This window comes from Azolla caroliniana, unplaced genomic scaffold (assembly GCF_043228905.1).
Source record: "Azolla caroliniana isolate FFs.n. ecotype wild unplaced genomic scaffold, voAzoCaro1.0.p SCAF_3, whole genome shotgun sequence".
Taxonomy (NCBI): Eukaryota; Viridiplantae; Streptophyta; class Polypodiopsida; order Salviniales; family Salviniaceae; genus Azolla; species Azolla caroliniana.
This window is the reverse complement of record NW_028230438.1, coordinates 26,109,141-26,126,373: the sequence shown is the minus strand read 5'-3', so window position 1 is coordinate 26,126,373 and position 17,233 is coordinate 26,109,141. Positions and strand designations below refer to the sequence as shown.

The following is a 17,233-nucleotide window of genomic DNA, read 5'->3' as shown; positions in this document are numbered from 1 at the left end:
CATGGAGGTTCGATTGCCTTTGCATGCATGTTTCATTCTCTTTTTCTCGTTCCATCTTGCTTTTATAGTTTCCGTCTTTTGGCATACATACCAAAAAACATATGGGAAGCACATAAGAAGAAAAATGGTAATTGGGGGCACATTGCCTCTTCAAAGAGAATGAGCAACCTGATTTCTAGACGCTTTAAATGGGGAAGCCCAAACTACTGTTCAGCTTTGGAAAGTCTCAAAGTATTTTTCCTTTTTTATCTCTCTAAAAGGATGAGAGAAATCGGAGAGTAATTTGAAAAATAAGGTAAGTGAGTATATTCAGAATCTTTGATTGGGCTCCATTTTTGCAGTACTGTTGTAATGATGTGAGTAGTGTTGTGAGGAGAATTATGGATCAAAAGTGATTCTCAAGTATGTTATACCATATCATAAACCACTGTATTCTATTGTAGCCATCATTGCTGGTATTACCTTCTAAAGGGGTGAACTTGCAGTGTAAATGTTGGTATCATCATCTTAAGCTAAAAGGTATTTGTAATCACTTGAAAAGTTAATTGCTGAATACAAGCCTTTATCAGTGTGATCTTTTTTTTATGTAGTTAAATAATATTAACTTAGGGGATGAACATTTGTAATCAAGAATTTTGTAAATTCATCAACACAGCCTGATGTTCAGGCATTCCCAATAATGTGTAGGCAGTCCACAACTATGTAAAGGTAATACTTTGCATTATGTTTCAGTTGATATTGTCTTATTTATCTGTGCCTAAACACATTTCTTTAGTATTCCTTCTTGTTTATTTAAATACCTAAAGTAGTATGTGAAGTTGGGGAGTGATAGTGGTATTGTGTGTATCACAACCAATTGTTAGGTGATTGTCACTTTCATAGGATTCATGTCCAAGAACCTTGTTGGGAGTAAGTATTGCATGTAATAAACAATTTCAAAACTTTTAGGCATTTGCTTATGAGTCAAATGCTCAACTTGATGGGATCAAGTGCATATGTTGTAAGCTCATTATTATTGGTAGAATGATGTCTAGAATTTTAGTAATACCATCTTTTCTAGTTTCTACAACCATGTTTACTGGTATTTATAATAGTGTTCACATACAAATAGTTCAACTTAAACCATAGGCTGGTATTCACACCTTACACACAAATGAAACTTGCTATTCCAATGGCTTTTAAGGTTAGTTTATGAGAATGTTGTCACTGATTTTGTCATGTAACAACCTTATAGTCATCAACTTCCATTGGAAGATGTATGCATTACCATGGGTAACATTGACTAATAAAATCCTACAAGAGCATAGATGGTTTTAAGCTTGGTGGTAGAAAATTTATTTCCTATGTCCAATTTTTCAACAACAGAATACAATCTTCCCAATACCTAGGCGCTTGATTATTGCTACCCAATGGATATCTCATTGTTCATAGGACTGCCATCATACTATGTTAAGAAAGGATTTGTTTGTGTAATTCAACCAATCATTCTCAACAAAAGTGAGGAGCAAATATAGGGTAGTTTAGTTTTTCAACCCCTGGACTATTGGTGGCTTTCATGTTGGGCATCACTTACTCATATCCACTTTGATTATTTATTTTATTTTTCATTGTTTTAAATATGGGATAACATTTACTCAACTCTCCATAAATTTGAGGTAGATGGTGTAGAGCTATGTCTAATGATCTTATTGTCAGGCGTGCATGCTTAACGAATTAAATAGTATTTGAGATATATCCATGAAGGCATCCTAACAAAATTATTTGTACACATTCACGAAACTAAAGTTTGCTCATTGTTCTTGTCTAGTTTTTATCACATAATCTAAAACTATCCACACAAAGAACAACTACATTCACCTATATACAAATAGAAATTGTCAACATCCATGTATCTTATTCAACAAAGCAATTGTTCGAAAACAAAAAATGAAAGTCACATGCAACATTTCAAGTATCTATGTGTTTTATATTATTTTAAAGAGAGTGGTTGATTTTGGGTCATGCATCATGGAATTCATTGTATTTGTCCAATCCAACATATTGTGTCTCTATCCATTAGGTAGCATGTGATGATTTGAAGTTGTCATTTACAGTGGCAGTTATAAATGTAAGAGCCTGCTAGTAATTTGTGTCAAGGTGAAGTTATTATCTCCTTGTCTCCCGGTGTGTTTTTATCTCTATCTCTATCTCTATCTCTATCTCTATCTCTGTCAATGTCACTCTTTGAACCTTCACTTCGCATAGATTTTCATTTGCAAGGAATTACTATTCTTATATCACTTGTCACTTTTCGTTTGTAATTCACATTCTTGTGCAAATCATTATGCCTCGTCAAGTTTGTCTTTGTCACTTATCTTTTGATGTCTAGCTTATAAGGATAGCCTTTGTTTGTTTGTCAATATGTTCATTTACAAGAAAATTGGATCTTCGTCAATTTCGTTTATCATGTCGATGATAGACATATGTGTGCAGAACAATATAAAATTACAATTACAAATTTTGTAGAAATGGGTCCTTTTTATTGGCAACACGTTGTATTGTGTTCATGATTCTAATTGAAAAGCTTATAATATGGTTTATTTAATTTAAGTAGCATAACATCATTCATTTTAAATTGATTGTTATGTATATTTCATCAATTTTGTTTGAAAAAGTTTGTTTTCCAAATCAAGAAGCAAAGTTAAGATTATGTGCCACAATGTGATTTTGCACACAATGTCTTCTTACTTATCGCCTCAGGACGAATCAATGCGAAGCACTCTAGGTCTTCCTTATTTATAACTAAGGGACAAATAAAGCCATAGTATGTTAAGAGTATCTTAGAAAGTATGCACAATGTCTATACATATTAGGGAATATGATTATATATATATATATATATAATATTGTAGGAACCAAGTTGACTACGGTACTCAGTATTAAAATGTAAAGATCTTAATGACTAAGATGACAAACAACATACATACACACATTTGATCGTTTTTGGACCCAAAATAAGGACCACACCACAAATTTTAGTTAAATATGATGATCAAGAATGTTATGCTTGACAAGACCACTACTTTTTCAAGAATAATGTGAATGGCGATGTCAAACAAGAATTATTATCAATAGGTTATGTCAATGTTGGATGAAAATTCACATATTACGTCACCATCTCATATAAAATAAATTTATGTAGCATATATTTTAGTATGTTTTTTGTGTTTTTGGATTATATCCATATAATGAATTATTGAGTGTCATGTGGCATAATTACCATAATGTTGGTTTCTATTTTTTAGTTGACTCTTATTTCAAAGAGTGTGGTTTTAGAACTTCATGTTTCTACCCTTTCAAGAATCTTACATTGTTTTTCTTCATTATTTGCAACGAGTTTAGTAGAAACCAATTTATATGCATACAAGTCATGTCGTTGTCACTAATTCAATGTGATGAATGGTAATTTACAAGAGCGATTTACAAGACACTAGACAAGAGGAAGTCGCATATAAAACTTAATTCATGAAGACCTCAACCAATTTGCCCTACCTTGCCTCAATAGGTGAGATGCAACTAATCAACCCGTGTGAGTGACGTCTTTATGTGTCACATGCCACTGAAGCAAAGTTTAGCTAGCATGCTCATAACTACCTTGGGAGCCAGTGGTTTGCTTCGAATGAAGAGGCATGCCCATGCTACATGCATAAAAAGGTGGGAATATATGCCATAAAACTTGTATACAAGTTACGTTCATGATGGTGTTGCCATAGGTGATGTGTGAGGTAATTTGATAACAGTAAGCATAAGTGTATGATTAAAGAGTCTAATGTGTACTTGTCATGGAATATGCGAAAAAGCTAGGACATCTAAAGCGTTTTATGATGATTGGTTGCCCTAGATATATTCTGTTTAAAGAATAAAAAACACAAGGTATATGTTTTTCAACATGGAATCCTAAAGAGGACATATAGGATATCTTTTAGAATATTTCTCCTCTAAAGCTTCTCATAGTGCACTACTCCATAACTCAAGGTTGTAGATGGAAAGGGACACTCATATATAGTTGTTGAATCTTTGAAAGCATTTTAAATCATTTTTTCTAATATGAGTAAATGAAAATGCATATTCTAAGTTATTCGATGAGTATCCAATGTACTCACGGTTGCATCCACAAGATTGCCACCTAATCAACCTTTTAAGTTAACGAAACATCCTACATTTGACCTTTTATTGAAACAATTGTTCGTTACAATGGTAACGTTTAAGTGTTTCTAATGGTGCTATAAGAGCATTTCACCGACAATCATGTCCATCACACATACTCAAGCAATTGTAAAGAAAAATACTATTCCATTAAAAGTAAACGCATACATATATTAATGAGAATCTTGTACACATTTTTCAAGCCTTGAATGGCGCTGAAAGATGTTGAACTACAATTTGTTTTTGTGTTGCTCATTGGAGAATTGACAAATATTATATATTTACTCCTTCCATCAAATTCTTTAAATTATTTAAACCTTTTGATTATCTACAAGGTCTACCAAGCAACACACGAAATGATCACTAGTGAATTAATAATTGTAAGGGTAGCATCATCCATCTTGTTAGGATACTACCAACAAAATAGTATAAAGGAACCATAAAAGCATTCAACTAGAAAAACTAAACATATACCGGAAGTTCTCACATGATGTGTTATTATCGTGCAAGTGACCCTTAACCTAACGATTGTGCTTAAAATAGGCAAAAATTACAAGTCATTCAATTTTAATAATTAGAAAAACTATAATTATGAACAATATTTCACAATTTGTTTGCTCAGTTTCTTGACTATCCTTCCCTTAATCCATTGAAATTAGCCATAGACTTGGCTAGAAGGTTACACCTATAATAGTAGGTTTCGTATTTATGTTTCCAAAAAGATCAAAGTTTAGTTAGAGCACAATAGGACATTTTGTGTAGATGGTGATTTTATGAATCATATGCACCTCTTGCATGTATATAAGACTAAATGGTTTAATTGTATATATTTCACATTTCATTTTGGATGGATAGGGGTAGTTTCTAGATCACTTGCATTGTATTACCATGTGTATTGGATTTAAAAAGGGAAAAGGACATGCCAATACCTTATATGATGGAAATGCAGAAGACATGACTAGTTACTATACAATGCGTGCATTATTGAACATCAAGATAAAGTACAATAATAATTCGAGGTCACAATAGATATTATAGGGTGTCAATTATTCTCATGATGTATGTAGTATTTGGATACGAGAAACCCACAAAATAGGACTACAAATTTTTGCTATTTCTGAGGTTTCCTTTTGCAACCCTCTGTTTGGTTTTCATCCAACATTTAGTCACATGTACTGATGGGGTCACATGCTATCATAGATTTCATTATTTTAACAACCATGTACTGGTATAACATAGAGAAACATGAGGAGAGACAATTGCATTAAATGTAAGAGTAATTAGGTCCAATGTGAGAGAATTGCACTACATGTATGGGCGATACTTAATGTTATCACATGCTAGTTGCTACCATGTGGTTTGTTTTCTACACAATGATCCACATAACATGTGCATTTGTTTATGTACAACATTATGAAGAGCAACCTCATCGTGTAAACATGAGGACCAACAACATGATAAAAAGTCATCATCCTTAGTAACCAAGTTAGGTTTGATATAATGTTTTGAAGATTTTACAAAGTTAGGTACAATATTACCATTTCACTCCTAATAGAACATATTTACCAAATGACACCGTTTGTCTCAATTACATCCCTTGGTCCAATTTGAGCTATTAAACATATTTATTGTTACTTATATAAAAAGTATGGTATTCACAAAAACCAACGATCTTGAGTTTTATTGCTGAAGATTTGACAACATGTGCATGTTTGGTCGTGTTCATTCATGGAAATGTGACATGAAATGGATATTCCTTATATATTTTGAATTATCAACCATTGATTTTGGCTTGCATAGCCTACATGTGGTGCTCATTTGCTTTCACCATAATAATCATTATGGTCGATTTTTATTAAAATTTGCGGATTGTATGTCGATCACGAGTGTTGTCGAAGCATAAATGCAGTTGATAGTCTAATGAAGACAATGTGTAGATGTCATGTTCCAATTATTGAAAAAAATATGTTTGCAGTAGGCGACAATGTGTAGGCATGACTTGAGCCACGAGATGAGTATCTTCATTAATACATTGGAATGCTTAAAACGAATGAAAGGTGGCTTCCATAAACTCCAAAGCATGTTAAGACTCACATAAGCTCCATGACTTGAAATAGCAAGTAGCAAAGCAAATACAGAAATTCAACTCCCATATTGATATGGGAATCGGATTTACATGCGAAGCAACATTCTCATCCAACTCTCGTAAATGCACCATTATATAAGCAATTCAAATCTAGATAACACACGACATAAAATCCAGCTAATACTATGTATATTATCCAAATATAGCACCATTAATATATCAAATCATTCAAATTGCAGTCATTTTGGTGAATCTTGTTCAAGAGCATTGCATGTACTTATAGCATCACAAAGTAGACGTCAAAGAGTTACACAATGTGGATAAGTATGGAGACTTGAATCACTTAATTAGTTCATGGATAAAAAAATACTGAAAGATCAATTGATATCAATTTCGTGATAAAATGGATGTGGAACACAAAGTTCGGTGGATGAACAAGGGTGATCATTCCCTAACATTTGTGAGGTGCATCTTACACAATGAAAGTTTTAACAAAAGAAATTATGCACGCTTGACTTGATACAAGGAAAATGTAAACCATCAAGGAAGATCAAGAGTGCATTGGTCCTTTCATATAGACTATAAACATGGTCAACCATTCACCTAAAGGATGATCTATTTGTCTATCTTAATTCCCTAATTTAACACTCATCTTGGATATATTGCGCTTGCAACTTACATTGGTCGCAACTCGTTTCCTAACACCAAGAATGTCTTGAAAACATGGCTTGGGCGGTGATGGGGTGTGGCCAGGGATAGTGTGAGAGATTGACAAGAGTTGGGTAGCGCAACGTCGTCGTCATTATGGGAAAATGTCAAATATATACCCATAGTACAATTTAGACATATCATTATAGACATGATAGCAATAGAAGATTATGCAAATAATATGAGGCTTTTACGTGACGCTTCCATCTCTCGTGCATCATAGTGATGGGCTCTTTTAGCAACAAAGGATATACAAATAGGAAACAAGGGAATATAAAGGAAAATTGCGCAATGAAGACAATGTTGCTATCTTCTATGTATATACATATATAGTACAAGGCTTTTTAGGCGATCCTCGTGGCACTTTCATCACTTGCGTATCGAAGTGATGGGCTCCTTTACGGTTGATAAGAGAACTTGTTTGGGAGGGAGATTTGGTGCCATGAGTAATTTATCAATCCCAATGGGGGCTTCGATGTGGAAAGGTGGTGGGTTCGAAGCGAGAGGCATGCATGGGATGGATTGTGGTGGTGGGCTTAGTTAGTACATATGTATGTATGTATGTATGTATGTATGTATGTATGTAAATAGTAGTAGTAGTAGAGTGTATGCAGTTATGAGATTTCGTCAACATCACATGTTCTTCTTTTTGTTTGTTTTCTTTCTGTCTACATATATATCATATATGTATGTATGTATACACGTGTGTATGTGTACAGAGTTTGAACTTTGAACAGAAGAAGAAGAAGAAGTGCTAAAGAAACAGGCCAGGAAGGAAGGAGGCTTCATTCAATATGTACATAGATACATACATACATACAAACATATATGTACAAAATTCAAATACATACATTCATTCGTTCAATATGTATATGTATGTATGTATGTATGTATGTGTACATATGTATGTACATACATCATTACATATATGCATAATGCAGCAGTCTCCTTCCAAAGTCTCCTTTAATCATTTATGCATTAATACAATATTTTTATTTAGTTTAAATAATTAATATATATATATATATATATTTGGATTTTTTCGTTTCCTTCCTTCTGTCTATGTCTCTGTCTCTGACTCTGTCTCTTTCTTTGTACAGTATGTATTATAGCCATAGGTAGGCCATCAGTTCTCACCATTATTATTTCTTCCCCCCATCCGTTCTTTCTGAAGACATCTCTCTTCCTCTTCGCAGATCTGGTTCTTTCCCATTCTCCGTCAGTTCAGTTCCATCTATTCTCGTCGACTTCCCTGTTCCTCTGTATACAGCCTTCCAATATTCCACTCTGATCATATCCATCCAATCGTCGCGGTCCATACATTGGATTTATAAATGGATCTCGTTCTTCTTCTTTCTCTTCCAATCTGAGTCTGGCTCAAAAAATTAGAGCTATTGGGTTTTTTTATATTGCCGTCTAATTTTCTTCTTTCTCCACTGACCCAAAAATCAGGCTTAGGGTCTTTGAGCTCTATCTCTTGTGACATTAGATTAGATCAGGGCTAAGGTTGCTGGGTTCTAAGCTTTGTCCCATCTTCTTTCATTCTTTTCTCTGAACATAGGATTTTGAGTTGAATCGGCGATCTCTCTCGTCTTCGTCGTCTTCTCGGTTCTACTCGCAACTAATAATAGGGTTAGGGTTAGGGTTAGGGTTAGGGTTTTTAAGATATTTACGGGTTTGAGTCGCTAAACATTTTCACAACGGGCTTATGTATTGATAAAAATCGTCTTCCAAGATTCTAAGATCTGGGCAAAAACAGGGCAGGCATGATCTTATGCTTGGTAGTTAATCCAGCCACATCGGAGGTGGAGGGAAATAGGGCCTGCTTCGGGCTCTTTCACACTGGGCGCCGGCAGTGCACATGCCTCAAGTATCTTCATCACAGTTCATCTTTTGTTCTCTAGAAGACCCTAAGGAGGGAAGGAAGTAAAGAAGGAATAGAGAAGAGAGAAGGAAAAAGAACTACGAAAGAAGGAAGGAAGGAAGAAGAGAAAAGACTAACCAGAAAGAACTAAAATTTCTTCCTTTTCTTGCTCAAGAAAGAAGCATTTTTTTTCTTGTACACATTATTCACGAGGATGCCTATTCATAAATGTGGGAGTAGTTCTTTGTGCTTACACGAGCTCGCAAGCATCAAGGAAGATGAACATGGAGATTATGAATATGTAGAAGTGGATCCAAGTGGACGATATGGCCGGGTAAATAAATCTTCATCTTTCTCTGCTATATGGCCTATTTTTTGCATTCTACAAGCCATTTATATTTTCATAGAGAGTCTCTATTCATTATATAATTGAGGCGATTTTGAAGTGTAAATAAGTAAATCTTTACATTTGGTTTCTTGAAATAGTTTTTGCATTCTGATAGGGATATTCCTACTGGCTATGAACTCTCTGATATATGGCCTGATAAATGGTCCTTCTCATTTCCTTTTGATATGCATAAGCATCCAATTGGATAATTCTATTCATAATTGTATTATGTGCACTCCGTGAGATAATTCCTTGCCTTTTCTTCTTTTTGGTATTTATTTGCATCTTATAGGGTAATTCTATTCATAATTTCATTATGTACTCTGGTTGATATGACTGGGTAGATTGTTTCTTTTTCCTTTGATATATCTAGTGGATAATTCTAATTAATGAGGAACTGTAGGTGATAGTGCCAGATAAATCATCACGTTTCCTTTTTTTGTATGCCATCTATTCTCTAATTAGGGTAATTCTATACATTATGTACTCTAGGTGACATGACTGGATAAATTATCCTCCACTTCCCCTTTTTATATGATTTTATATCCACTTGCTATTGATGCTCTAACATGGCAATTCAGTTCATTGGCCAAATCATGTCCTAAAAAGTTGGGATGGAAAATCATCATAAAGAGTTATGTTATTCATTGAATGTAAAAGCTTAATTCATCCACCTTCTCCATGTTTTGTTTTTATTAACCTAATTAAAAGGTCCTATATCGTTGACCTAATTGTGTACTCAAGAGTTTCTTAAAAACACTCTTTAGAATATGATGTTTTAGAGCCTCTTGTTAATTAAATGAATGCTTCATTCAGCTTCTATCTCTGTGTTCCACTTTATGTTATAATACAAAGATGCGCCATTCTTCTCCTTTTTGCCGAGTTTGGTAAAACAATCTTTAGAAGATGATGCCTTAGAACCACATATTCATTGAATGGAAGCTTCATTCAGCGTCTATCTCTGTGTCCATTTTTTTTCTATAGTACATAGATGAGCAATTCTTCTTCTTTTTGCATTGACATGCCTTTGCTATCATAATAAGAAATTCTATTCATTGCCATAATTATGTTCTTAAAAAATTACTTATAGAAGTAGGATATCTTGTTCATTGGATGCAAGCGTAATCCTGATTCATGTTCTGTTTTTATAGTACAAGGAAGTGCTGGGAAAAGGCGCCTCCAAGACTGTGTATCCTAAAAAATGCTATGTTTACATTTTCGGGGTTAATCAAATTCTTTTTATCACAAGATGTTTTGTCATTTTCCATAGTGGGAAGGAACCACTTCTCATATTATGTAAATTGTTAGTCCTAATACATGACGTGGGAATCACAATGGGAGAGTTTCTAAGATTTGTCATCTGTATGTTGAAGGACTCTATATAGGGGCTATTGCCAAGAAAGAATGATACCTACATCTTTATAGAGGTTTTCGCTTGAGATGTAAGGACATCCCATACTTTTATATCCTTGTTTTCTGGGTGTAAGGATAGAGGTTACATCCAAGGTGTAATGTTGGGCTTTCTATGTATGTCCTTGACATATTTATTGCAGATATAGGGCCTTTGATCAAGAAGATGGAATTGAGGTTGCATGGAACCAAGTTCAAGGTGTCCTCTTACAAACCTCAGAGGATATAGATAGATTGTGTTCGGAGGTGCATCTACTAAGCACATTGAAGCACAAGAACATCATAAAGCTCTATCATTCTTGGGTAGACAATCAGTCAAGCACAGTTAATTTTATCACAGAGATCTTCACATCAGGGACACTCAGACAGTATGATCCTACAACTCCCACTTCTGGTTTTTTCGTCGGTAGCATGGTTCAGTGTTGATATTCAGTTTGTTTTCTTAAATTGTGTATGAATAGTCAATGACTCGTTTTTAATCAGGGAAAAGAAAAAACTTGTTTTATTTATCTATTTAGCATTTCCTGACAAAAAACTCTCATGATTGTTGGATGATGAGATTCAAGGGTGTTCATCCTCAGAAACTGTAGCCCAGAAGAGTCAGTTTCCTCCCTGACTTACAAAATAAAAGTTGACTAAAGATTTAATTTGTTCTTCTGAAGCTAGAGTTCATGATTGCATCTTCTAAGCATGTTATGTTGTGTTGGTGAAGATTTTGTTTCATAAATAAATGCCGATCTATCATACCATGATTTTTTCATGGAGCGTTCTTTATTTGATTAATCTTATTCTGCTTCAGGTATCGCAAAAGGCACAAGCATGTTGATATCAAAGCTGTGAAAAACTGGTCTCGACAAATTCTTCGCGGATTGCTTTACCTGCATAGTCATGATCCTCCCATTATTCATCGTGATTTGAAGTGTGATAATATATTCATCAATGGGAATCAAGGAGAGGTCAAAATAGGAGATCTTGGTCTTGCAGCTATCCTACAACATGCCCATGCTCGCAGTGTCATAGGTTAACTTCTTTAAGGGTTGTTTATTCTTTATTTTCACATATCTATATGGCCTCACATTTTTTGGTTGTACGCCATGAATTTCCTTTCGAAAAATTGAAATTTTTTTATTTGCATATTAGGCCAGGTTTTTTGTCCTTGCAGGTATTAAGTCAGTGTCTAATAAAGTTTATTGTGACTTTTTTTATTAGAAATGGTTCCAATGCTTGTTCATGAGTAATGACCTGTTTTGTTGTTTGTAGGCACACCCGAGTTTATGGCACCAGAACTTTATGAGGAAGAATACACCGAGTTGGTAGACATCTATTCATTTGGGATGTGTCTCCTTGAGATGGTCACATCTGAGTATCCATATAGCGAGTGCAGTAATGCAGCCCAAATTTACAAGAAAGTTACACAGGTATATTTTGTGCTTCTTATCCATAGACCTATTTAGGAAAATGTTGTAGTAGTCCTTTTCTGATATTCATTTTGGTATATCATTTTAGGGAAAAAAGCCAGAAGCTCTAAAGCAGATCAAGGATCCTGAAGTACGTCAATTTATTGAAAAGTGTTTGGCCCCAGCCTCAAAGAGGCTTCCAGCAAGAGAGCTTTTAATAGATCCTTTCCTTCAGCCCGAGGGCTCTAGAGGAGCATTAGAATCGTCACCACATTTAGGAAGGATGATACGTATGGCTAATGGTATGGATGACAAAGCAGCTAGTGCTGAGGAGCCACATGGTATATCAGCAACGGTGCAGATCAGCTATGTACTGAAGGAAACACTACCTGCTTACTTATATGATGTTAATGATGGACGTGTATGCTCGGCATGGGACTCAAAATTAGTTCAAACAGGGGACCACCCAAAGGTGGCTCAAAGCACAGAACCAATACCGCTTGCTTGCCATAAAGAAGATCGGGCCAGAAGTGTGGATTTCAAGGTTAACGGAAAATTAAGAGAAGACGACAACGTTTTTCTGAAGTTGCAGATATCAGGATCTGAAGGTAACGTACCAACTGACTCCCCCAAATCCCCAGTGAAATCATCGTAGAGGACAAATTTCAAAAGAAACGAAGTTTGTTGCATCACTTCAGTCAATACTGAAAGTAAAACAAGGTCTGCATGTTTTCCAGACGTGTGTTTGTCAAATCTGGAGAGCAAATGCTTATGATATTAAAGAATTGTGTAGAAATACACTACTGTTGGCTATCCCTACTGCTGCCCAATGTTATAAATGACTTCACTTCATATCCTAGATATTTGCATATTAATGCATTCCCTAAAATATTCAGACCCAAGAGAATTTGAAATGCACAAACAAGTGCATGCTTGACTTTCCCTTCATATGCACCCTATTTCATGCTCTGTTATTGATTTGAATGAGATTTAATGCAGGTCAAGTTCGGAATATACATTTCCCGTTTGATGTAGAAAGAGACACAGCAATGTGTGTGGCAAGTGAGATGGTTGCAGAGTTAGATTTGACTGACCAAGATGTAACTAAAATTGCTGAGATGATTGATGCAGCAATATTGGCACTCGTTCCAGAGTGGAGACCAGGGGTTGCAATCGATGAAACATGTGGTGATGGTGAATGCGTTGACAATGATGGTGATGAAAATATTGCCAGTGTCTATGACTCAGTGACAAATGTGCTATCTGAAGGACCCATAGTGGAAAATCCATCATATTCACTTAGAGACGAGTCTCTTTCTCCATCAAGAATGGAGGGTGTGGTATATGGCAGATTTGAAGAAGTTACTTACCAATGTCAAAGGTCCGAGTTTCCATCCCAAGAAGCTGAGCAATATAGTGACATGACTGAGATTTCGAAAGATGCTGATTGGAGCTTGGTTGATAGCACAACCTCACATGAGTCTGAAATATCTTTGCCAATGAATAACAAGTTAATTTTTGAGGAATGCTCAAGTGTGATGGATACAAGGGAATCTTATCATGATAACAAACATGGGGGAAAAGTTGCATTCAACGAAAATGTGGAGCCCAAAAGGAAAACAGTTCGTGCAAATTTTGTGCACAAAATTTGGGAGGGTATTGTCCACATACGTGATGATGAAGATAGTATGGTTAAAGTCTCTCTTCAAACTGAGTGTTATCAACAACAAGAGTGTCAAGAAGTTAGTTCTAAAAGCTCAGTAGTAATAGCTGAGCCTGATGGTAGTGGTGATGATCTTGATGATGATGAGGAGGCAATCCAGGAATTGGCAGAACTCGAGCGTCGACATGAGCAAGAGATGAAAGAGATGCAACAGAAGCATGAGGCGGCAAAGGCTGCAATAAGGAACCGTTGGCGGCAGAAGAAAAAACTGAAACGTGATTATCCTCGAGCAATTTGTGAATTTGGTGACACTGGAAATGGCCTTGAAAATGGGTTTCAGTGTCTAAGGGTGGATGATCATTCATGTGGTTTGAAGCGAACATTTCCTTATGATTATGAGTCTTTTGATAGTTCATTGTGGAGCTCCGACGACCTATCGAGTTTTGGACAAGAAACACCGAGAAGCCCGTGCAAATCTGCAAACTTTCAGGAGCCTAGGCATTCACCCTCCCTCTTTGCAGTTGAAACTGTATATTTTCCTTCTGCTGCAGAGGGTGTGTAAACCTGAGGTCAAGTTTCCAGAGGCTATACAGGTATTTCTATTTTGTAATTTTTATATGAGAAATTTGTCAAAGATCTCCAACTTCCACAGAATTCCCAAAGATTCTCCTCCCCTTGTATTTTCAAACCTGCCAAAATTCTCTTCCCTATCTCCAATTTCTCTCCTTTCCTACAGTTTTAGAGAGAGGAGAGACTATGTTATATCGAAATAAAGTGCTAATTAAAGTCTTCAAAAGGTCCACTGCCATATAAATAAATATTTCATGCATCTAGATGCCTCTGCATGCCGTTCAGAGTAACTGTTGTGGCTAGAATATCATAGGCATACAATAACAAGAGTGCCCAAGTTCTTGCCAACTTAAGAAATCCAAAAAGACATGGAGATAGGGAACTGTTGATACTAGATAGACCCTCTGAAAATAGGACCCTGTCTACAACTCTCTCAAAAAGAACCATCACCCTCCAACATATCAGCTCATGTGGATCTCTGAAGTTCTCTAGTGTATGCATCAACTGAAGTGACAGGAGCATTTGAGAGTTTCAAAGTAATTTGGGTTTCCCTCTTTTTATCTCGAGCACTTAGGTTACATTAAAGACAATCTAACTTACAATTTTTTTCCCTACAGGTACTTCAATGGTGCTGTAAATTATGTGTTTTCTTATCGGAAGTACTGGGTGGTTATGATTGAAACGTGCTCCCACCCGTCTAAAACGCCACAAATTTGTTCATGAGTATTATTGTGGCTGAAAAGAGGGCGTGATGTTAGCTTCCACTGTTTTCTTGTTAATGGTAAGAACAAATCTGGTTTTCTCACGCATAGTTGGAATCTGGGTAGATTTTCTTAAATTATTATTATTTATTTATTTAATGTTGTACGTGGAGGATTCCATGCGTAGGTTTAATATGTAATATGAACAGTCAACTCCTCAGCAGCAACAAAAAATTTACATTTTTTTATATAATCATTCTAGTTTTTGTTCCAGTTTTTATTATTATCATACTAATGATTTTTAGCCCGTTGTATAACTAGAATCTACAGAGAGGATATACTCGAAAACATTTATTTCGTAATATTCTGGAAGATGTTATGGGTTGTGACCCTCCTCCTTGTATATGTGCACTTTATAGTGGGAGGTTTTCTAACCTTGTAAGACTCGTTTTTTACCTTATAAATGGGAAATCAAGCTGCTTTTTTGGTTGATACTAAGGGAATTAAGTCTCATGATGGTTTATTCTGAGAAGAGGTATTGCAAATTATGAAGAATATATATAAACATGCCTTACGAAATTGTACAGAATTTCAGGTTCATAATTGTGTTACATTGATCTTGTTTTCATTCTGTAGCATTCCTTTTCATGTAAAGCTTCTATACAATCTGAGGTTTGTGTTCTTGGAAATGTAGGTTTTCATGTACCTCATTGTTTTTGTGATTAAAGAATTTATTTAAGTAAATTTATGGAACATGTTTTTGAATCTATGATTCAAGCCTTGTTAAATAAGGCTAGAAGGCCATGACTTATTTAGATTGCATGGTAAAAAGCTTATGTAGGTTTTTACCTATGTTGAGGTATTACTATATTATTATTAAATTAGCTTAGTGTTGGACAAAGTGTGATTGTTCTTGCTGCTGTAGCCATTCAGGCTTGGGAAAATTATGTGAAAAGTGTTTGGATACATAGGACTTCAAAGTTACTTTATGAATAGGAACATTAGAAATTTAAAAACTTCGAAAATGCCAACTCAAAATAGTGGAAGATGCCATCTTACCAGTAGTATTCAAAGATACCAAAAGGATATAAGAACATGGCATTCTATGGCATATGCAATGGCTTGGAAGAGCATCATGGAGGAAAAAGTGATGTTCTTTTTAGAAAGAGTTGAAGTAATGCTTCAGCTATGATCAAGAATGAGACATATGGATTTGACACTTAAAAGTGTGAGCTTATGACGATTCAATTACTCTAAAATAAGTATTTAAGGAAACAAGTGGTTTTAATATGGTATCGTCATTATCTATATGATGGCCTACCATCTTCAAACTAGGTCCATACCTACTTTTTAGATACCAAGGTCTCACCACTTCATGGATGATTGGCATAATGAAATTGTCTACTTTGAAGTGTGAAATAAGTGTTTACACTAGTCGCATGGATGATATCACTTTAGAATGTTGAACTCGATGTAGTGTCTATTTTATGCCATGATAGTTGACCAAGTCTCAGTGTTTAAAGTACATAATTATGTAAGTGATCCATCTATGACAATTTAATGCCACTCTACATCCCTCAGCTTTCAAATATTCTTTGATTGCTTGTTAGACACAATATTCTAACGTGTACAAATTTAGCGGCCTTGGAGATTGTAAAGTTGCTCAAATTTATTGTAAATATGTTTGAGTTAATATCCTTTTTTAAGATTTTAAAATTATAACATGCAATTATTTAAATGCATGAACATGGTTCTCGCCTAAAAGGACGAGGGCTAAAAAGCAAGAAGTGAAGAGAACGTGAACTGTGCAAAATACAAAAGCCCAAAAATCAACAACGCTATATCAAATAAAGTTGAATAGGTAAGGTTCATTTTCTAGGCATCGGGAAGCTTGCTTGGTTATATAAATGGTATGTATGTGCACTAGAAGGTGTAATCATTATGTCTTGAAATCCACATAAATTGATCAAGCTTTTCCAATGTTCATGTCTTCTGATTGGCCTCTTAAACAAATCATCCACACTAGCCTAAAAAATTACTCTTCTAGTGCCACTTGAGCCAAAATTTATCACGCCATGTCCACATGGCATATTGTATACCAATTAAACAATAGATTGTCTAGTATCAGTGTGTGTCAAATGACTTGAACTATAAAAATGAGTGCACCGGGCATGATCTTGTATACACTAAAGACAAGGAGAGTAGGAAACAACACGAGATTTGAAGAATGACGCAATGCCAATGTCTGAATCGACGAAATT

General features: G+C 35.2%; 1 protein-coding gene across 2 annotated transcripts; it reads left to right on the top strand.

The window, feature by feature from the left end:
- The first annotated feature begins 8,697 nt into the window (after window positions 1-8,697).
- LOC147866909 (putative serine/threonine-protein kinase WNK9) lies at window positions 8,698-15,245 on the top strand. Of its 2 annotated transcripts, XM_087317447.1 has the most exons (8): window positions 8,698-9,177; window positions 10,383-10,420; window positions 10,785-11,009; window positions 11,441-11,661; window positions 11,902-12,059; window positions 12,148-12,646; window positions 13,038-14,294; window positions 14,889-15,245. In XM_087317447.1, exons 1-7 carry the CDS (start codon window positions 9,058-9,060, stop codon window positions 14,261-14,263), a joined length of 2,487 nt encoding a protein of 828 aa, XP_087173573.1. In that variant the 5' UTR covers window positions 8,698-9,057; the 3' UTR covers window positions 14,264-14,294; window positions 14,889-15,245. The 2 variants fall into 2 exon arrangements, with proteins under 2 accessions (XP_087173573.1, XP_087173574.1); XM_087317448.1 differs by lacking the exons at window positions 10,383-10,420; window positions 10,785-11,009 and having other exon boundaries at window positions 9,048-9,177.
- The last annotated feature ends 1,988 nt before the right edge of the window (window positions 15,246-17,233 follow it).